At 36.7% G+C, this 22,487-nt stretch overlaps 1 protein-coding gene across 1 annotated transcript in view; it reads left to right on the forward strand.

The window, feature by feature from the left end:
- CNBD1 (cyclic nucleotide binding domain containing 1) overlaps nucleotides 1-22,487 on the forward strand; it is a 210,926-nt gene that overhangs the window by 19,988 nt on the left and 168,451 nt on the right. Inside the window, exons 3-5 of the mRNA XM_010952168.1 lie at nucleotides 749-761; nucleotides 5,451-5,554; nucleotides 21,334-21,492. Of these exons, the coding sequence (XP_010950470.1) occupies nucleotides 749-761; nucleotides 5,451-5,554; nucleotides 21,334-21,492 (276 nt within the window). The remainder of the gene's footprint in view (nucleotides 1-748; nucleotides 762-5,450; nucleotides 5,555-21,333; nucleotides 21,493-22,487) is intronic.

The raw sequence follows: 22,487 nt of genomic DNA on the forward strand, positions 1-22,487 counted from the left end.
ACAGAGATGCTTGGAGAGGGGATGGAAGCTCTGTGCCCATTCGCACACACCTTATCCTACGAATCTCTTCTATCTAGATGGTCATCTGTATCCTTTGTAATCCTTTTACATAATCCTTTGTGTCTTTTTATAATAAACTGGTAAACATAAGTAAGTAAACTATTTTCCTGAATTCTCTGAGCCCCTCTAGCAAATCACACCTGAGGAGGGGGTGATGGGAATCTATGTACACTTTGATAGTTTTTTGATGCTATTTCTTCGATCCATTTAAGTTACCAGATTTTAATATCATTTCGTTGCTCAAGACTATCCAATGACTTTTCACTGTATAGGAGATAAAGTCAAATACACTTAGATATCAAGCAGTCACCTCAGACTTTACAAATCTAGAACAGAACTGTTGATTTTTTTGTTCTTTTTACTTATTAACATCCTGCACCCACATATTAATGAATATGTGCAACTGTACAAATTCCAGTTGGCCAAGCCCCAAACCGTGGAGTCATCAAAGCCTGCTGCCTTCCTCTTTTGTACCTCATATCTTACCTGAGAGAGATCCTGATAGCTCTACCTTCAAAATATATCCAGAATATAGTGATTGCTCACCACCACTGCTAATAGCATCCTGGTCCAGAGCACCAGTGTTCTCTCTCACCTAGATTATTGCAGTAGCTTCGTGACTGGTCTTCTTACTCCATTCCTGACCCCTTTACCCCTTACCCCCTTACCTCTCTGGTTGGCTTAGCAGTCAGAGGAATCTGGTTAAAATACATGCCAGAACATGTCAGAACATCATTTGCTCAGAATCTTCTAATGGCTTTCATATCACTCAAGGTGAAAGCTAAGTTCTTCACCGTGGTCTGCAAGGTCACACACGATCTCATCCCAGTGCATCTCTGACCACTGCCTCTATACAAGACCCTCTTGCTTATTTTGCTCCAGCCACGGTGGTCTCCACGTTCTGTCCCTGACACACCCAGTGTGCTCCTGCCTCACACTTGTACTTTCTGTCTGGAATGCTCTTTTTTCTCCTCTCCTTTCTCCTCCACTTCCCTTGGATCTCTGCGTTTTGAGATCAGCCTATATGAAGTAGATACTCTTAGCACTTCTTTCCCCCTGGTGGTAGCTTGCATTTCTTAATAGTATATCTGACATGTAGTTACAAATTTAATCTGATTGTTTCCCCTCTCTAGATTGGAAACTTCTTGAGGACAAGACTTGTTTTATCTGCAGATGTATCCCCAGTGATTAGAACGGTACCTGACACATTGTTGATGCAAATTAAATATTTGTTGAATAAATCTCCTCTGCCTGGCATTTAAAGTCCGCTACAATATGGAAATATCCATATATTCATGTTACTACTTGCTGACATCAATATTACTCCTGGGCAAATATGCCCTAAAATCCCAACCTTTATTTATGCTTCTTTATCCTGATATGCTTGTTAATCTCTTCTATACCTACCTTAATTTTATTTATCCTTCAAGGTCCGGCTTGTCTCCCATCAAACTTCATAGGATTTTATTCTCCTATACATCTGTTCCAAAGTCTGTAGGTGGGGAGTCTGAAGGAGTGCGTCCCAGCCCTTGTACGATCATGAAGTGCAATCGAGCTTCTTGGAAGATCAGTTAAACTCAGGGCTCAATCTGCTCATTTGCAAAAGGAAGGACATAAATTTGATTTGACACAAAAAAAACCTTTTAGTCTTATTACTATATAAAGCTGAAGCTATATTTTTAAACACACTTTTATCTTAGTGAATGGCAAAATTATCTACCCAGCTGTCCAAGCCAGAAACTGGAAAATCATAGAATCTCCTCTTTCCTCTGTCTTAAATACACATTTGATAAGTCAATTGTAATCACATTACTTACAAGAGCTTCTATAATGGGATGGTTTCTACATCTCCAGTCTTGTCTCCCACTGACTCTTCCCCTCCTCCTATGACAGGACGTACAGTTTCTTGATTACACCTGCTCCGTGTTACTGAGCATACTTCTGCTCATACTGTTTTTTTTCCTATCTGAAGTACCATTCTTCCACTTATCCCATCCCCTACCAGTAAATAGATGAACTAATTTTCATATTCAATCTGAAATCTCCTTCTCCAAGAAGAGCTTTCTGATACTTCTTCCCCTGATACAATTCACTTCTCCGTTTCTACCCTACTCTGCATTTTCTATCCGAGCACTTGATAATTTCCTATGTATTTGTTTAGTCTCTTTCTCTCCATTTTGATATAGGTAAGTCCTTGAAGGCTGAATTCATTAGATTAGAGTAACTGCCTATGTGATGTAACAATAAGATTAAAAAATACATGCTTTCAATGAAAGGTTTTTCATCCTTACTCTGTAGTCTGAAGGTGGCACTCTGGCTGTGTGTAGAATCCTACCCCATGAAATCATTCAGGGACATGTGTCAGCCTCATCTTGGTGTTTTGATGTGGTGTTTGTCATTTCCTTCTCAGTGCAGGTGAAGAGGGCCATTGCTACACGTGGGTTTCACTCCACAGAAAGGAAACACATGAAGCCAAGGAAAGCAATTTACTAAATGACAAAGGAGGAAGAATTTCTACAATCACTTCTTATATTCCGTTGGCAAGAACTTTCTCTTAGGCTGAATCCAGTTGAAAGTGGGGATGGGAAATACAGTCGTTAGCTGGGCAACCATGTATTTGGGAAGAAGTGGACAGTGAATTTTGGTGGGGTCAGCTACTAGGCTGCCAGCCTAAACAGAAATCCAATCTTGTTCATCCTTCTATTACTGGAGCCTAGGATACCCTGGAGTTCAATAAATGTTTTCAATTAACAAGGGAATAAATATTTTGTGATTCTTTTTTCTATTTTTTACCTCCTTATTTCTCTATGAAGCATTTGGGAATTTCTACTAATGTATTTTCAAGTTTATTAATTCCTTATTCAGCTATCTCTGATCTTTAACCCATTCATTAAGGGTTTTTTTTTTTATTGTTTTATTATTGAAGTATAGTCAATTTACAATGTTGTGTCAATTTCTGGTGTACAGTATAATGTTTCAGTCATATATATACATATATATTCCTTTTTGTATTCTTTTTATTATAGGTTACTACAAGATATTGAATACAGTTCCCTATGCTGTACAGTAGAAACCTGTTGTTTAGTTAGTATAGTAGTTTAATAGTAGTTAGTATCTGAAAATCTCGAACTCCCAATTTATCCCTTCCCACTTGCCTTTCCCCCCGGTAACCATAAGTTTGTTCTCTGTGTCTGTGAGTCTGTTTCTGTTTTGTAAATAAATTAATTAGTGTCTTTTTTTTTATTTCACATGTAAGTAATATCACATGCTATTTTTCTTTCTGGCTTACTTCACTTAGAGTGATGATCTCCAGATCTATTTATGCTCCAGCAAATGACATTATTTTATTCTTTTTTTTATGGATGAGGAGTTTTTAATTTTAGAAATTATAATTTTTATTTTGAAGAGTTCTACTGAGTTCTTTTTTTTTCAAATCTACCTGGTCATTCCCAATAGTCCTTCGCTGTTGATCATTATTGTGATTCCATCTTTTATTTCTATAAATATTTTGTGCATATGTTAGTTAGACAAGTGGGTAGTTAGGTAGTTAGACAATTTATTTATTAATAGATATGCCTGCTGCCACCCTGAGATGTTCTCTATAATAAAGCACATGGTTTTTAAAAATTGTTGGTAAGTATGTTTGCTAATCTGCAAAATCCTAATGCATAAGACATTTCATAATTGCTTAGTTTCCACTGAAAATTATGGCTTTCAAGGGTTAAAATTACATGCAATTAAAAAAGGATAAAAGTTTTCTTAAAATATTAATCTGCTTATGATAACAAATTGTGTGTGTCTGCCTTTAAGTGATTTTTATCTGATTTTGAAACCATTGTCACTTTGATTGAATGCTTATTGTTTCTCAGTGATTTGTGATTTTATTTGACCAAGTGTTTTAAAACTTTTTGAGAAACTTCCCAAATATCAAATTGTAGAAAAGTTATTTTGACCCATCCTAACTTTGGGATGCTTCAGAGGGCCCCTGAAACATTCTAAAAAATCATATTAAACTAATTAGGTTCATTTGACATGTTAAATTACATGGGAAGTATTGTCAACTAAACAATAAATCTTCTTAGGTTATATTGTATGGGAAAGTGTTATTGATACAGATAATTAAAAATTATATAAAATTTGTAAAAATTTGGTATGTAAAAAATGTTACCAGTCATAATTCTGGTTATTGTAACCAGGCTTTTTTTTTTTTTAATCAATCACAGTGTAACCAGGTATTTAACCATTCTTTAGTCTTTTATCATTCATAAACAGTTATAGTTTTACTCTCATGCCTTTGAAAAATGCTTTCACTTTAGAAAGGTTTATAAAAAGGGACTTTTGACAAGTACAGGTTTCTGGTAACTTTTAAGTAATACTGATGAACTGGTAAAAAAAAAATGTTTAAATTCTGATAAAAACTCTGACTACATAAAACTATTAGCAAAAATGATTATTTACATGGGACCGAGGAAACTGATAAGTGGTTATAATTTTGGTTTTGTCTAAAATATTACTGGCTTTTAATCTGTGTTTTTCCAGATGTAAAGAAACCCTTTTCAAGCTAATTATGACTTATAGCAATTTGGTAAACTATACTTTTGTAAGCAAAATTAAAGGATTTATCTTTTTTCTCTAACTGATCCCTCCAGAGACCTGAAAAATCTTAGGTTCCCAATAGCTTTATAATTCACCTAAATCTGTAAAACGTGGCCCTTCTGGCCTTGAGAGACCTCTTTGGAGATTCAGTCTGTCTCCTTCTGAGAAATTCCAATACAGTGAATTAAAAACAAAAATAAAACCTATATGATCAATTAGTCTTGGTTTTGGCTACATTTGATAACCAATGTGCTGCTTTTGTAGGCAGCAGCCACTGTTTCCCTCACTATGCTCAGACACTTGAGTGCAAGCCCCCTTTGTCCCTCACAGCTGGTCACTGTCCCCAGCCTCTGCTCCCACCTGGTCCTGGAGCCATACCACATGTCAGGCAGGACCCGTGTGGACCCTCAGTGTGTGCTGGGAGGTGAGGGGCGGTGGAGCAGATCCCGGCTGCTGCCCACGTGATCCTGAGTCAATGGCTGCCTCTGCCTCCCGTGATGGGCAGGTTTTCCCCACTTGTGGCCTCCTCGGATCCAGTGCTGCACTGTGACATGGAGTGAGCAGGGCTGGCGTGCTCACTTGACTGGGGCCGGGGTGAATGCCAAGGCAGTCACAGGAAACAGCCACTAAAGCATAAAGTGTTTGTTTCATATTTTTGTCATTTGCTTCTTAAGCTAAGTAGTATGGAATTAGGTTGTATGTATTAAGTTGAAAATCTTTCCCTTGGAAACTATTTTCTTATGATGCTTATAATTTAATTTCTCTCCCCCTCCCCCCACTTTTTTTAAAGCCAGAGGAACATCTTATCAGCTCACAACATGTTTATAAAGGAATATCCTAAAATATTTCTAAAGAAAAAAACCAAACTACCTAAACTTTTCGAAGAGGAGGGGAAAAGGTAATGATACCTTCTTTTAAAGGCAAGGTTGACACGTGCATGTCTGTGTGTGTGCGTGGAAGAACAGTGCTTCTCAAATGTTGGAAGTGTCAGATAGGTCCCCAGTGCTCCATGCTAGGGACCGTCCAAGGAAATGGAGATTGGCAGGGAAGGTTGAATTCATACGCTGATTTTGGAAGAATTTTAATTATGTGGTATGATAGTTGGGAAAAATAAATATGTGTAGCTCCCTGAGTTTTACTGATAAAATAAACAACTAACATTTTATAATAAACAAGGCATTTGATATAATTTAGTATTCATGTCTCACAGTAAAAGTAAAATCATGCAGGTTAAAACCTGTACTGTGCGCAGTACTGTGACTGATAAGAAATCCTGAAGGTTGGGAGATTTAACACCTCAAAGTTTAAAACTGTGTGTGTTTAAAAAACCATACAATTAAAAGACAGATCAGAGATGGGGAAAAATATTTGTAGCACATACAGTACAGAAAGTGTTAACTATCCATGACATATAAAGTGAATAAGAAAAACCCTTGAGCAAGGAATGTAAGTGACCAGTCAGCAGAAGAAGAGAAACAGATGGGGAAAAATCATGAAAAGGTAGGTTATCAAAGCCTTGAGACGCCTCTTCTCCATCCATCAGATGGGCAGTAATTAAAAATAATATTCAGTCTTGACAAAGGTTCAAGGTGGACACTGTATACTGTCAGTAGGAGTATAATTGATAAATTGGACAAATGAGCAAGACCACTTCAAAATTTTAGCTATGTACCTCCTTTGACCCAGCATTTCCACTTCCAGGAATGCATCCTACAAATTGATTTGCTCTGTGCACAAGGTTCATATAGAAAGCTTTCCAAGGCAGCATTTTTTCTAATGGTAAAAACTGGAACAAACTCAAATTTCTATCCATAAAGGAATGATTAAGTGGATGACTGTACATCTGTACTATGTAGAAAAATTGTGTGTGTTCCTGTAGATTTATATGTATTGGCATAAGAAAAGGTCCAAGAAATAAGTGAAAAACAAACTTTAAAGCAACATGTATAGAATGATCTCAGTTAAGACCAAAAACAAAAAGCAGCTTTGTGTATTTGTGTATTATTTATAAAGGCATACAAAAGGACAGAAAGGATACACTCTAAACACTGATTTTTGCAGAGAGCAGGAGGAATTTTCACTTTTCCTCTAGGTACATCTGTTTTTAAAAATTTTTTTAAATGAGCTTGAAATTGTGGGGTTTTTTAAAAAAAAATTAAAGTTAAAATTTGTATATACTTTTCAACCTTGTAATTTCACTTCCAAAAATATTTACTAAGGAAATAATCAGAGAGGCAGTCAAAGGTTATGTATAGCATCACAATGTAGTATAGGATTATTTGTAATAGCAGAAAATTCAAGTACTGTCCTGTGTTGAAATGGTTACATTATGGAATATTCATTTTCTATAGCTACTTAAAGTCATGTGTTAAAGAATCTTTATTGACTTGAGGAAATTCTTCCAAGAGCCGTTAACATTTAGGAAATGTTTGCTCTGTACCAGGGACTGTGCTTTACATAAATTGTTTTATTTAATCTTCTGAATGGCCTTTTGCCATTCCCATTTTACAGATGGAGACATGGAGGTTGGCTTGGTGAGAGTAAATAATTTGCTTGAGGGTCAGACTCCCACCAAGTTGGTGGAACTGAAGCAAAAGGCTTTGCTGATACTCAGATGCTAGATTACTTCACTGTGTTATCTTGAGTATAAAATCAGATCACATACATACGAATGTGTGGTATGACTCATCAAAATGAATTTTCTGTGTCTTAGTTTCTCATAGCTAAGGTTTGGGGAGTGGGTAGTGCAACTGATATTCTGAAGATGATGATTTTATTTTAAAAACTGGCATGTAATTTTTTTCCCCAGATATAAAAGTATTTGGGAATACCTAAAAGTAGAGAGGAAAAATTACTGATAAATACATTATATGGAGAAAACTAGAATTCCACCCCCTGCCCCGGCCCTTTTTGCCTGGTGTGTGGGTGGGTCTGAACATCCTTGAGATACTTAATAGTTACTGCAAAATTGGTTTCAGACGAGTTTTTGCCTCTTTTACTCCAACCATTAGTGCAATAGAAAGTTTGTCTCAAACTGCCCTTGACAGGATCACACGTTATTTTTAATGATGGAATTTGATGACCAAAATTATTTCATTGGTTTGCTTTCCTGTTCTTTGTTGTTTTTAGTAAGTTGCACTGTTTTGTTTGTTTATTGGCCATTTGAACTCTTGGGTGAATTGCCTGTTCATGTACTTAGGAAATACCTATTGATAATATCTCCCCAAAGTTGACTGATAAATACATTAAGCAAGAGTGTTAGAAAGCCCTTATAAGAGGATTTCACTCTGCCAGTTGGAATGCGTTTTTCTTAGAGTGAATTAGTGGTTGGTGGTTCAAATCTGACTTCTTAACCACTTGGAATTTGACTTCAGAGTTTTACTTTGAAATTTAAGGAATGAAGGGAAATGTATACAGGACCTCTCTTACACAACTTTCTTAGAATCTACAATTGTTTCAAAATAGTTTTAAAAAATCAAGGAATAGTAAAACAAGATTTCAAATGATTTATATTTTTTCTGCCAGCAAAAAGTCTGCTCTAAAGTAACAATAAAAATATCTTAAACAGAATTAAAACAGAAGTCCATAAATATATTAAGAAATTATAAATCTCCTCTAGGCTCAGCTCAAACTGGTCCCTCATGTAAAAGTCGTGATAAAGTTGTATGTGCCCGGATGGTGGGCACAGAGCTCTGGTACCTCAGAGAAGCTTTTGGCAGAATGAAATCGATGAGGAAACATGAAGCTTAGCAGACACTAAATGCCTGCACTATTAAAATTATTCTTCAACAGCCATTACGTCTTATCATTGTCATATTCAACACTCTATAATTCATTTAACTCAAGGGTCATGTGACAGATACAATAGCAGGGCTTTGAAGTATGGCAGCTGCCTGGCTGTGGGCAGCTGGAGAGAACACCTGATGCCAGAGCATTTGCTAAACACAGAAGAAAGACAGTCATGTGCAGGGAGGATGGACGAAATGCTTCAGGCAACCATGAAATCTACTTGGCACGATGCCACACTAACGAGCATAAATGGAAGACCTGGCTGGGACGTAGGCAAACAATTCCACTTGAGCAGAAACTGAGTACATGACAAGAATGAGATCAAGGGCTGCTTGGAACTCTGATTATTATTTAAAATTTATTTTTTTGTGTGTGGATCATCCAGAGAGAAAGTAAATTTTTGGTATTTTCACAGATACAGGAAATCAAATAGACATATTGTTTTAAAAAGAGCACTGAATTTCGATCCGGAAGACCTGGGGGAGAGTCTCTGTTTCACCCAATCCAGCACCGTGGCCTTGGAACAGTCTCTGAGCATTGACTGCCCTCAGTTTTCACTCAGAAAAAGAGGATAATATCATCCTGCTTCAGAGTTACGCATTGAAGGAGATTTTAATTGTACTAACTCTTACTGTCATTATGGACTATAGACGGCAATGATGTTTTATGTAGATTTATACCATCTCTCAAGAAATTCGGCCTTATTTTAAAGCAGGTTAAACAACAACCACCCCCACACAAATTAATTAAAAAAAAAACACTGCATTACTTGCTTCAAAAAATTTTTAAAACCATACAATGTAGATTTTCAATCAGTGCATTGTTGCATCAGTTTATTTCCAGAAGAGAATTTTAAAGAAATTATAATAACTGTGGGCATACATAACATACATCTACAGAATTGTAGAAACCTATGTTAAAGATACATCTATTAAAAATGTGATTTTGAGGGGGACAAGAATTCAAGTATTCAGAAGGAAGCCTGTATTCTTGTTAATATCGTACTTTGCTTTTATAAAAATTCCTATTTGGTGTTACGGGTATTTCAGGGAGACATGTACTGAAGATAATATTTTGTATTATCTCATGATATCTTCCTTTAATAGTATGACCGTTTCCCTTCCTGCACCCCATGAACCATCATGGTGTCAGAGAAAAAGGAAGGGTAATACTGCTTTGAGAAGCAGGAGGATATAAAATGGGGGCATATGGGGAAAAGGAGTGATGGAGAGGAAGTTAGCTAAGCTCGAGGACTGTTGCTCTTCATCCACTCCCGCCCTTGGTATGAATCTCACCTTGAGGATATGAGGTCTGCAGAAACGTCCAGAGAGCTGCTGAAGAAGGTGCGTCCCTGAGGCACGTTAGAGTCACCTGGAGAGCTTTTATGGAATACAGATGCCAGGTCTCTGTCCAACCCAGACTATGTAAATAGGAATCTATGACTTGGGGCCAATGCCTAAGTATTTAAAAAATATCCCTAGGTGATTCTCGAGAATTATTGTTACAGTAGGACCTAAATTTGGCTTCGTTCAACATGAAGTGAGAATAATAGCACAGTGCTGGTGGAGGAAGGTGCTTACGGATAACCTGGAGCGAATGCCGTTTGGTTCCACTTGGCCTGTGTCTAGCATGTAAGGGATCCAGAGGTTCCCATGAACACTGGTGAGGAGATAATGAGATCCTGACAGGACTGAAGAGATGGAGGATCTGGGAGGGGGAGGAACAGGCTACTAAGGTAGAAATCTGGATGAACCAAGTGAAAAGTCGTCAGCAGGAGCAGAGGTGGTAGCCAAAAAAACCCAGTCTTCCCTCGAAAGATACTAGTCTAGGGGCCTGAGTAGACCAGCAGCCACTATGTAGCAGGAACAGGATGATGATCAGCTGGCAGCTCACAGGCAAGAGGAGCTTCTCCCTCCAACCAAGGTCATATTAGCAACCTGAACCTCCCCCAACACTCACCCAAACGAAGCTCTGAAAGGAAATGGAATGGGCAGAAAATTGGCATGGTCGAGTCTTTATTTACCTCACAAGAACAAAGTTATTTTAATCAAACTCTTTCAAATTAATGGGACAGACACCATGCAGTGATATTGGGAGAAGAGAATCTATGTGTTCATGAGAAAGTCTGAAATGCTTTATAAAAAGGAAGCAAGCTGTCATCTTTGTAAATCTTTGGGTTTAAATAAAATTTCAATCCCACTAATCCATTTAGGTATTAAAATATCAAAACTGTATTCATATAAAGAGGAGTCAGAGGAAAATATCCTTTAATAATGAGAAGCTGCAGGGGTTCCTATCTCTATAAAATATGTTATTCTAAACGATCACATCTCAGGATGGCTGGGTTATGGCTCAGCTAACACGGTATTTTTCATAAATTTTTTTAGGAGAAAAGCATTTGGAAATCTAATTAGGACATTGTAAAAAGGAAATTTCATGGAGTAATGATAGCAAAAAATAAACAACCTCATATGAATAGATGCTCTATTCATGTGTCATCAGGAAAATGCAAATTGAAACAACACTGAGACACTTACTACATACTTATTAGAATGGCCAAAATCCAGAACACTGAAAACACCAAATGCTGGCAAGGAAGTGGAGCAACAGGAACTCTCATTTATTGCTCATTAAAATGCAAAATGATACAACCACTTTGGAAGCCAGTTTGGTGGTTTCTTACAAACTCAACATACTCTTACCACATAATCATATTTCTTGGCATTTACCCCAAGTTGAAAACACGTCCACACAAAAACTTGCACATAAATATTTACAGCATCTTTATTTATGATGGTCAAAACCTGGAAGCAATCAAGATGTCCTTCAGTAGGAGAATGACTAAACCAACTGTGTTAGGTCAGATAATGAAACGTTATTCAGCGCTTAAAAAAAAATAGCCATCAAGCCATGAAAAGACATGAAACAACCTTAATGCATATTACTAAATGAAAGAAGCCGATCTAAAAGGGGCATACTGTCTAATTGCAACTGTATGACATTCTGGAAAATGCAAAACTATGGAGATGGTAAAAAGGCGAGCAGTTGTCAGGGTTTAGGGGAAAGAGAGGGACGGCTAAATGGAGCAGAGAGGAATTTTAGTGAAAGTACTCTGTATAATACTACAATGGTGGATATATATCACTGTGTATTTCTTCAATCCATAGAGCGTCCAACACCAAGAGTGAGCCTTAATGTAAACTATGGGCTTTGTTTGATGATGTTTCAATGTAGGTTCATCAATTGTAACACATGTATTAGTCTGGTGGAGGATGTTGATAATGGAAAGTTGTGCATGTGTGTGGGGCAGCAGATGTATGGGAAATCTCTGTACTTCCACTTATTTTGTATAAACAAATACAAATACATGTAGGATTCATTTGTTTTACCCAAAGAGACATACTGTAGAAGATAGTAGAATAAACTCTCCTTCATGGGCATTTTTTGTTAATAGGTAATTACTAAGCATTTACAGAGATGACATTCCTTGAGGGTCAATAACAGAAAGTTGCTGTTGCTTTCAAAATGGCTTTCAATAAACTTCAGATCAGTGCTTCTCAAATTTTAATTTGCAAACAAATCCCCAGAGGTTAAGGAGTGGGAGCTTATTAAGATGCAGATTCTTCTTCTGAAGGTCTGGGGTGGGGCTGAGACTCAGGCTACCAACTGCTGCTGCTCCTGGTCCGTGGACCACAATTTGAGTAGCAAACTTAGAGACTATTTGATTTTTGTTTTCCTTTAAGAAAATGAAAAAAAACTATTAAACTGCAACTTTTTTGGGGGGTGGGGAATTTAGCCTATACTTTAAAAAATTAATTCATTCATCTATGGATTTATTTCAGTTAGTTAAACTACAGAGCTGGGCATGGGTCTTCGCTCATAATATGCTTGTTTCATTAAATTTAGCAGCAAATCTCACGCTGCACTTAATATGCAGAGTGTGGTATTTTGGAATTTCTTTGGTAGATTTTTACTCAGGACATTTTAATGAGGTCCAATCAGTATCTATTATCTTAAAAAGTTCAATTCTGATTAAGCATAGGATCACATAAGGAAAAGAGTGAGTAGCTTGCTATTTTCAAAGAAGATTTCAGATTTAGAACTTGTAATAGGTTATGACAGGTTTATAATCAGGTAATAGTGTTCCTGTAGAGTAGATTCTTGTCTTGCATAGGAAAGAATTCAAGAGTGAGCCATAGTAGAGTGAAAGCAAGTTTATTTAGACAGAGACACACTCCACAGACAGAGTGTGGGCCATCTCAGAAGGCGAGAGAGGCAGGCCCCAAGGTTTGAAGATGGTTAGTTTTTATGGGCCGGGTAATTTCACATGCTAACAAGTGGGAAGATTATTCTAGCTATTTGGGGGAAGCAGAGAATTCCAGGAATTGGGACCCGCCCACATTTTGGTCTTTTATAGTCAGCCTGGGAGATGTCAGGCTAGTGTCTTACAGTGAGCATGTAATGAGGTTCAAGGTCTACTGGAAGTTGAATCTTCCACCATCTTGGGCTTAGTTGGTTCAAACAAGTTTATGTCATAGCCTCAACTGTAGTGCCATTGTTTTAATGGTTGTGCCCTGCTCCCTTCTCTCCTGTCTCCATGGTAATATTTTGCAAAATCATTTTCTCTCACTTTGCGTTACATTATTTGCAACGGAATAATTTGACTTGGGAAGAGCAAAAAGATTTTGGCACTGTGCGGCCATTCTCCTAGCCCCCCAGCCCCAGGGCTCCACCAGGTGTTCTCCGATGTGCCAAAGTCAGCCTGGCCAGAGGAGTCTTCTGGGGGTGTTCCTCATGGGTCCAGGAGTCTCACGCTCAGCTGGCTAAATTATCAATCTCTCTGAAAGCTCTCAAAGTATCTTTTGTGCAAAGAATTGATGCTTCATTTTAGACTTTAGATTCTAAAGACAACTAGGATATCTCAGCTGCTTGAATTGGAGCTCAGAATTTCACTTCTAGATCTAAAAGCAGTGGTAACATGCAGCTTTGATCTGGATTAAAATGATGTGGAACTTCTTTGTAACGTGTATAGTTTCCCAAACATTTTAAAACAATCATTTGGAACAGTACATATATGACCTGGATGGATTATAAGTTCTCTCTAAAAATGTGAGTGCAGAAAATGTTGGAAAATTAAGATAAACATTTGGAGAGAAAGCAACTGAAAAACCTACACAAATGGATTCTTATAGACTGACTTAAAAAAAAAATCTCTCTGCAAAATTGCTTTTTTAGCTTGTGATTTTCTTTTGAGATTTTGGACTCAATTTCATTTTCTAACATTGTCAAAATTACCCATGTGCTACAGCTACGTCTAAGTAGAGCTTATTTCATGCTAGCTTGGATCTGGCCTCAGGGTAATTAGCCATGGGCTTTTTGAAAAATATGTATTTAACATTAAAACAAATGAAACTATTCTTGTTATAATTATAAAACCCATATTTTCACTGAAGTTCTGAGATCCATTGAATGAGATATTCCTTGTATTTTCTTAACAGTCAAAACCAGAATAATTCTGTTTCACTATTTTATTCTAAAAAAGAAAAGCCAAAAAACACTATCTGGAAAGAAACTTCATGAGAAAGTCTTATTTATTTATTCTTTTAATTAATGTGTATTGAGCACTGACCATGTGCCGAGTGTAAGTTAGACGGTGTCTCTGTGTTCAGAAGGTACAGGTTGGTGGCACTGACAGGCCCTGAGTAAGAGGTGATAAATGAAGCACAGTGGGTGTCAGAGGTGATTACAGGTTCGGGGGCTGGTTGCACTGAGAGTGCTTATGTTAACCACTGATGATGCACTGGAAGATCAGGGCAAGCGTCCCTGAGGAGGGGATGTTCAAGTTCAAGGACAAGTAAGAGTTGGCCAGAATAAGAAGAGTCCCTGAGGCAAAGAGGACCACATGTGACAGTCTTCACACTGTTGATTCTCCAGATGCTGGTGAAGCTATCTTAACTGATGCTCTAATTGCCCAGTTTTGTAGTTGTGACCAGAAACCTGAAAATAATTTTTTCTAAACATTGTAGATGATCTCCCCCATGGGTATCAAGATAGAGAAAGAAAGGAGGAAAAAAAGGAAGAAAGGAAGAAAGAAAAGAGAAGGAAGGAAGGAAGGAAGGAAGAAAAGAAAGAAAGAAAGAGGAAGAAAGAGGGAGGAAGGGAGGAAAGAAAGAAGGGAGGAATGAAGAGGAGGGGGGAGAGGGGAAAGAGAAAAAGAAGAAAGAAAGGAAAGAGAAATACAAGGGAGAAATGAAGGACTGTCATGCCATTTCAGGAGCAATAATTTGACCTTCTGGAGAATTCTATGAAGGGAAAGGGAGAGAAGTTTATAGAAAATCTAACTAATTGCCTCAGCCATGCTGTGCTGTCATCCTTTGTGGCCCAAATTAAAGGCTTTACTGTGGCATAAAAATGACACTCTGGGTGGCCTAAGGCATTATTGTAGCAAAGTGACGGCCATTTGTAGAAACTGCCTACGTGCAAAGGATTTCGCTTCATTAAAGTGGACTGCTACAAGAAAGCTTCAAGTCTGAGTCTAAAAAAATGCCATTTATGCTTACAACTACCACTGAGGAATGGTAGATTATGATAGAGGGAAGGACCTTTTGCGATGCTTCTTTCCTGATGGTTTTGGTTAGAAGTGTCTGGGAGTAGGGGCTGAGGAAGGCTGAATTGCTCTGCCTGGTAGAGACATTCTAATCTGGAGTTGTGGAACCATCCAGGAGGGAGAAAAAGCAGAGAAAAACAGGGGAGAAAAGAAGTGAGAACAGCCAGGAAATAATTGAAGGAAGATGTGCACTGAGTGAGAAGAATCCGCTGGTCCTGGGCATGGTGGTGAGGACACTTAAGAAAAGAAAGATCTGTTAATGGGTTTCAAGTACATTGTGTCATATGTGATGCAAAGCTCTTTAAATACCCCCAGTATTTGATGAACTCCATCTACTATACTTACAAATGCTCTGAGCACTTGGTTTAAGTTTATTTTTGCTGAGGAAATATAGGGAAGGTTAGCCTTACTTCTGGATAAACAAGACATGGAGTAAAGTGAGCGTTTAAGGAAGAAGCATGGTGGCAGAGGTGACATCAGAATGTAATCCCCTAGGAAATAACTGAAATTTTAGGAAGAGCTTTTCACTTTTCATGAATTTTCATGGGATCTTATCTAGGTTTTAAGAGGTCAGTAGATCCCAGCTGACATCATCTGTAGTGCATGGAATTCCTGACTGATATCCCAATAATGGAAAAATGTGGTATCGTCATTTAAGAGTTAGATAGTGGACATGGTGGAATCGTTAAGTTCAGCTGAAGCAGTAATGCAAATGGTGATGTCTGCTCTTATAAATCTGATTCATCAAGGACCATACGCAGCTAAGGGAGAAAAGCCATCTTTGATTCAAAGAGAGTCACTTCTCTGGTTCGAAAGGATATACTTGAAAGTTTGGAGCATCTTTCAGGTTGTGTACTATTGGTGCCAGGAAATTGGCCTCCCTGCCTCCAAGTTGGCCCTTCTGTTCCCCCAAATGAATTCCATTCATTACTTAGATTAGCCGTATGGGGTTAGGATCTACCTGAGGAGACTAGTATAAAATCAAAAGAGAAATTCTGAAAATTCTGCATTTAATTCTTCTCTTTGATAAATTAAAATTAAATCCAGCTTGAGTGGCACTAGAGCTGAATGGTTGGAATGGTGTTTATATTCCTTTTCAAGTCGTTTAATAATCATTAATTCTTATACAGCGGTCAGTCAGGGAGCATTCGTGCTGAAGCAAGGCTGTCTGTAGAATGTGGAAATGGGGTGGAAAAGGAACTAGATGAGAGCCATTCGGGTGGCTGTGGAAGAGCTTGACAAATAGCTAATTTAAGGATGCTGAGCAGAATCAAAGATCAGTTAAAATTAGACAGTGTAGACTTGTAATCACCCAAGTGTGTGACAAATTCAGCAATGTTCTGTGGGTGGAAAAAGTGGGGTGATTAAAGTGGAAAAATGGAAATGATTCATACCTGGGAGCTGAGATAATGAACACAATGAACGCTTCTTTGCTTGGGCTGGATGTTCGGTAAATGTTTGCTGAATTGAACTGCGCCCGGAGGGAGTTTAGGTGATAAGCAGAGGCAGCACATGCTATTTGATTATCATTTAAATATATATTAATATACTGTTCTATTAAAAGTTGTCTTTCGATAGCCCAACTTTTTGATTTGAACTTTAATTTCAATTAATCCATAGGAGGTAAATCTGTGTTAATAATCGTCTCTAAACAACTTGATTTTTGTGCTTGTTTGCGCAGCTTGCCATGTATTCTGGAAAATGTACCGATGCTTTACTCTATAGAACACCAGTAAGTCCAACTGTTTGCTTTTAACCGTGGAACTTCTATTGCTTTTTGGAAGTGAAAGAGAAGACTTTGAGCTTGTCAAGGACATTAAATTTAGTAAAAACCAGGGAAATATTGCTTACCTCTGTCTAACCTTAAAATATTCTTTCTTATGTTGTAAGAGAGGACAGGATTCCAACGTTGGCTGTCAAGCGCTTATAACGGAGCTTGCCTTCAGCTGTCCTCAATTTTAACTTCGGCTGTATTGGCAATGTGTGGGGCAGAGTCAGCACTCCTGCTCAGCAAAACACAAAGCCTGCAATTTACTCACTTTCCTCGTGGGGATGGGGATTTACCTGTCCCCATTTATTTCCGTGGCTTGGCATTAGTGATAATTAGACTAACTCAACAGATAGAGTTAACTTAGTGCCCTTAAAGTGACTGGATTTAATTTGTATTTTTGAGTCAGGATGACTTCAGTTTCTAAAAAAAAAAAAAAAAGACTGAAGAATCCTACAGCAAACATCTTAAGGAAGAATCTTAGTTAGAACCATGTATTACTCTGGCTCTAACTACTACCTAGTAAAATGTATATGTATTTACAAAAAAGTGATGAAGGAGGTTAAAGAAAGGTTTTGAGGACCGATAAAAAAGTTTGTAAGAACTCGAATGCCAGGATGTATGGAGGGTAAAGTGCTGTGATGGTCTCTGGACGAATCAGATCTAGGTTTGAATTTCAGGTCTGCAATTTAGCAATTATGTTGCCTTAAAAAATTACCTCAAACTTGAATCTTAGTCTCTTCATCCAAAAGTAGGAACTATAGCACATACTTGAGAGTGATATTAGAGGACTGAATGAGATAACATATGCTGAATTTCATTTTATTTTGTTTAGCAGTAGTGCTAATCCATATCACGTGAGTTTACTGAGGCATTTGAAAAAAAATCTAGAATATAGCCAATTTAAAAGCATTACTATCTGTAAAAAGTACATTTTGAACTATGAATGGCTCTCTTCCCAATGTATGATTTTGTAATACTTACATTGGCCATTTGGAAAACATTGGTTCATTGAGCTGTGCAGATCTTGCAAACGTTGACGTTTCTTTATGCAATATTTTTTAAAAAATCACAATCGTCACAAATAATCTCATCAGAAGAGCCTTTAAGTACTGAGAAGCTGTCAAGCTCACAGAAGGACATAGATGCAAGTTTTCTAAATTCTAATTTTCACTTGGAAGTTTGCACTTTATCATTGGAAACATACACTGCATCTTCCTTGCAGTCACAATCTCACTTCACTCATGTTTGAGAAAATATATACCAAACATCCAGGTCATATCCAAGCATCTAAGTCAATTATTATAGTTTGTCTGTTGGTGGTTCTTTCAAGTAAATATGAAGCTCAGTAAAGAAAGTGGATACTTTAGCTTGCCACTCAGATAATAGTAGAAGCAATTTTACTGGAGACCAAAATTTCTTTGGAAAGCTACAAAAACGTTTATCTGCACTTCTCATTTTGTCATGCAGAATATCACAAAGAGGTGTGTACTCAAGGGTCACAGGAATAAGATTTAATAAAATTAATACTTCTCTGGCTTTTAAAAACTGCACATGCATGGCGACAAGGAATTCAGTGACTGCTAGGATAGCTTGATTCCAAGTCTTGATTCAATGCTAACGTGCAAAACAATGCCAAAAACTTTAAAAAGTCAATAGCAGAGAAAGGGATAGAATTACAAAATCACCAGTGCTCTATGGTATCTATCCAATTCTATAAATAATTTCTTGCATTAGTATCATTGACTTGGAGTAAAAATTAATTAACAAGTCAGTGGACATGCTGATGCTAAAAAAATATGAATAGATTAATAGAGGATATTTATCTGTTGGACAGTGGCTACACCTATTTGACAGGGCAAAAATATTTTTGGGTAAAATTTAGCATTTTTAGAAGTTTCTCCTCTAGAAAAATTTCCTTTAGCTTCTTAGCAGATACTCTTTGTCTCTCGTCATCTTACATGTCTCAGCTTAAATCTCTCTGAGAGACACTGCCTTTTCCTGACAAGCGCAGTATGTCCCCTGCTTTCGCACCTGTATGAGCATCTTATAATTGTTTACACAACGTGTATAAATTCTTCATGCCACTTTTAACAGCTCTCAATAACACATTTATGAGACTGATTAGTCTGTTGTTGCCTTCCTGCATTACATATTAAGGAACCTAGAGGCAGAAATAAAATTGCTGTTTTGTATGTTGAACTTTAACTCAGCAGATTTACTGAATTCTCTCACTGATTCTAGTATCTGTAGATTATTTTGCATTTTCCATGTATATAAACTATTATAAAATAAGAGCTCTACCAGTCTTTTCCAATTCTTATACTTTGTGGCTATTTTAATTTTAATGGCTAGGACCTCCACCACAGTATTAAATAGGTTAGAACAGCATACATAATTCTGATTCCAGAGGCAAAGTTTTAATGTTTCACTTTAAGTAAAACACTTGTTGTATTTTTTTTTTGCAAGTACTTTTGTCATGTTAAGAAAGTTTACTTTTGTTTTCAGTTCACTAAGATTTTGTATTAAAATGAATATTGTATCATAAGAAGTGTTTAGATACATAAATATTATTACATATATACAAATAACATGATAGCACAAATATTATGTAATAGGTAGGATTTGTATTAAAAAAACTTTATAAGCCTGAGAATAACACAATTCAATTATCAGATTAAACTCACAAGAATCAGAGATTTTACGGTATCAAACTTTACTAAAAATTAAAGGTAATTGTGAAACAGAAACAAAGAGAAGTCTGAGATTACCAGCATAGCTCCTTAGAGAAGATGTGCCCTCCTGTACTCCTGCTGGCCCTGCCAGCTTGCACAGTTGTTTATTAATCTCTCATAAAATAATTTTGACTTTTATGTGACTGAACATTTTGAACTTATATATTGAATTATTGCTAGTAAATATAGTGAGAATTACTTTCTACCATTTTCCAAAGAGCGTAAGACACAACTTAATCAATTAATCAATTAATGTATACGAACATCTATTTGTTCCTGCTGGATTTGGTGGTTTGGTATGTCCTGGTTGGCTTCAAAGGGCTTAAATATCTTTGGGGACTATTGTGAACCCTCTGGCTGGCTTGAGATTTCCAATATAAAGGTAGGAACTCCAGGAGTCTCTTGCTTTGGGCAAATATGATGAACTTGGGCCAGAAGAATCCTGGGTGTATGGGAACTCACTTTCCACATTTCCACCACAAAATCTGCCTTATCTACCTCCACCTTGTCCCCCAGTCCACAAACCTCTCTTCTCTAGAAGATCAAAACTTTATTTCATTTGCATTTGAGAATCAGGGCTGGGTGGAGGAGAGCAGCCAACTGCTTTCTATCTGAACCCTCATCATTGCTGAGTTTTATTGCACTTACTATTTAGAGAAGTAACTAGGGATAGAGTTTTAAATAGGGTTCTGGGCCTCTGTGGATAGAATGGCTGAGGGCCTGTGAAAGTGGCAGAAGGGAAAATGGATTTTGGCTTTTGATTTTATCTTTGTAACTTACGCTAGGCTTTTTTCTGTGTATGTCAGATAAGTTTTGCTATTAAGCTTTAATATTCTGTAGATTTTAGATTACCAAAAAAATCCGACTCTACTGGATGTGAATGGTTAGACAACTTATTTAAACTCTTAACAGCAACTTCTTTATCTTATAAATTAGGGATAATATATTTTTATTTCACATGGTTAGTGTTAACGTGATGTATGTGTATAATGTTTGACAGAGTAGCTCGCACATTTAAAAGGACTCAAATATATGTTAGATGTTAATGTGATGACTGCTATTATTATTCCACGTGATGTTCATCTTATATTAATTTTGGCTTTTAATCTTTTCATGTATATAATTAGAGGTACTAATCTATGATTATTTGGGTTTTTATCATCTTCTCCACTATTTTTTTTTCTTAAGGATGGACAGTGTTTGTTAGATTTCTTTTCCATAGTTTATTAGTGACCTCTTAATGGGAAAGCTTTGAGCTGGAAAAATAAATGGAAAATGGTCCTTCTCTTCGGGACTTGAGTGTATAACATACCATAGCACAAGAATAAAGTATGGCGGCTACTTCCAAGGTTTTCATAATTTACCAGTTAGAAGCAAAAGCTTAAAAAATGTGCTTTGATCTTTGGTGCAAAAAACCCAAAAAACACTGAAAAACAGCTGTTAAGAGTGTAAAAGAAGCATATTAATCATTGAAATATTTTCCTAAATACATGCACCTAATTTATTATGAAAGATGCTACAATCATTTGGGACAGTTATAATGCCTATAATCAAATTCTGTACATAGAAAATATTTTATATACACTAATTTTTATAATTAAAGTAATGTGTTTAATTGCCTTACTGATGACCAAAAAAAAAAAAAAAAGGCATTGAAAAGGAATAAATTATTAAAATGCCAAATTATCTCAGTGCATTTCTACTCTTGATAATAGAGTTCATGTCAGTAATTTCTGTACAAAATGCAACAGTATAAAATATTATGTTTCTTTGTTCAGAAAACCTGCTGAAGGCACAGAAGAAAGTCAACCCCAACAACCTGATGATTCTCACAATGTAGCTATCCATGTTAAAAAAGAACATGGTGGTCTTACTTTATATGGACCAAAAAAATCTGAAGAGCAGTTAACAGAATTCCTGGCTATCTTAAAGAAATTGTAAGTATTTTTTAATACATTACTTCTTGTAGTTGAATAATTCTTTTGAATAGCTTTTTTTTTTTAAAGTTAGTTCTATGAAATTAAGTACTTTATTTATATTTGATTCAGGAGAGCTGTTTTTAGATGAGTGTTATTTACTGATGATGTTAAATTATGTTTAAGATTTTGTTAACTTAAGATTAGTCAGTCCTTCACAGAATTTAAGCTGTCTTCCCCATCACAGAGCCTTTAAATAAGCTTACTTCAAATTCTCTTTAATTTTCTGGAGTACTTTGTGCTGTCACTGGGGTACAGCTTCTCCTGAAAGAGAAGATGGAGAAAGAGGGTAGGAATTAAATCTGGGTGGAGGCTGGTTACCAGAGATGCTATTGGATTTGTGAATGAAACTAAAGTTGAACTGAGACCATGGAACAATTTTGTGTATTGGAATTGAGATTAATGATAGAAACAAAACCAAAAATGAAAGTATCAATACTAGAATTGTGCCTAAAAGAGACCAGTAGCATGGATGAGAAATGAAAAATCTGGCATTTATGTTTGGAGGAACTAAGAGTCCTATGCTGTAAGCACTTTTCTTCAAAATTATAATTGCAAATTTGAGAAAATACAATCAGTGCTTCTCAGAAATTTGAGAATGGTCAGATTTCTGATGCTTTTACTTATAAATGATGACAAAAAAAGAAAGAGAGAAATGTCAAAAACTAGTTGCTGTATAGGAAAGTATGTGTGAGGGAATTGTAGAGAAGGAAATAACCACTGGACATACAAGGGTACAATTAAACTTGTAAGCTGTTAAAAATAGAAAATTAATTAGAATGTGTTCAGTGAGTGTGTTAAAAAATATACTTCAGTAGAAAATTACTAAAGCCCTGAAAGTTATTGGAGCTGTAGGATGCCACAGCCACTTGCATTCCATTAAGCCATAATGTTGACTAAAATTGCACTGGATTAAAAATTTTGTGTCTAGAAACCCATGAATGACTCATTGCTGA

Source organism: Camelus bactrianus, chromosome 29 (assembly GCF_048773025.1).
Source record: "Camelus bactrianus isolate YW-2024 breed Bactrian camel chromosome 29, ASM4877302v1, whole genome shotgun sequence".
NCBI classification, from domain to species: Eukaryota; Metazoa; Chordata; class Mammalia; order Artiodactyla; family Camelidae; genus Camelus; species Camelus bactrianus.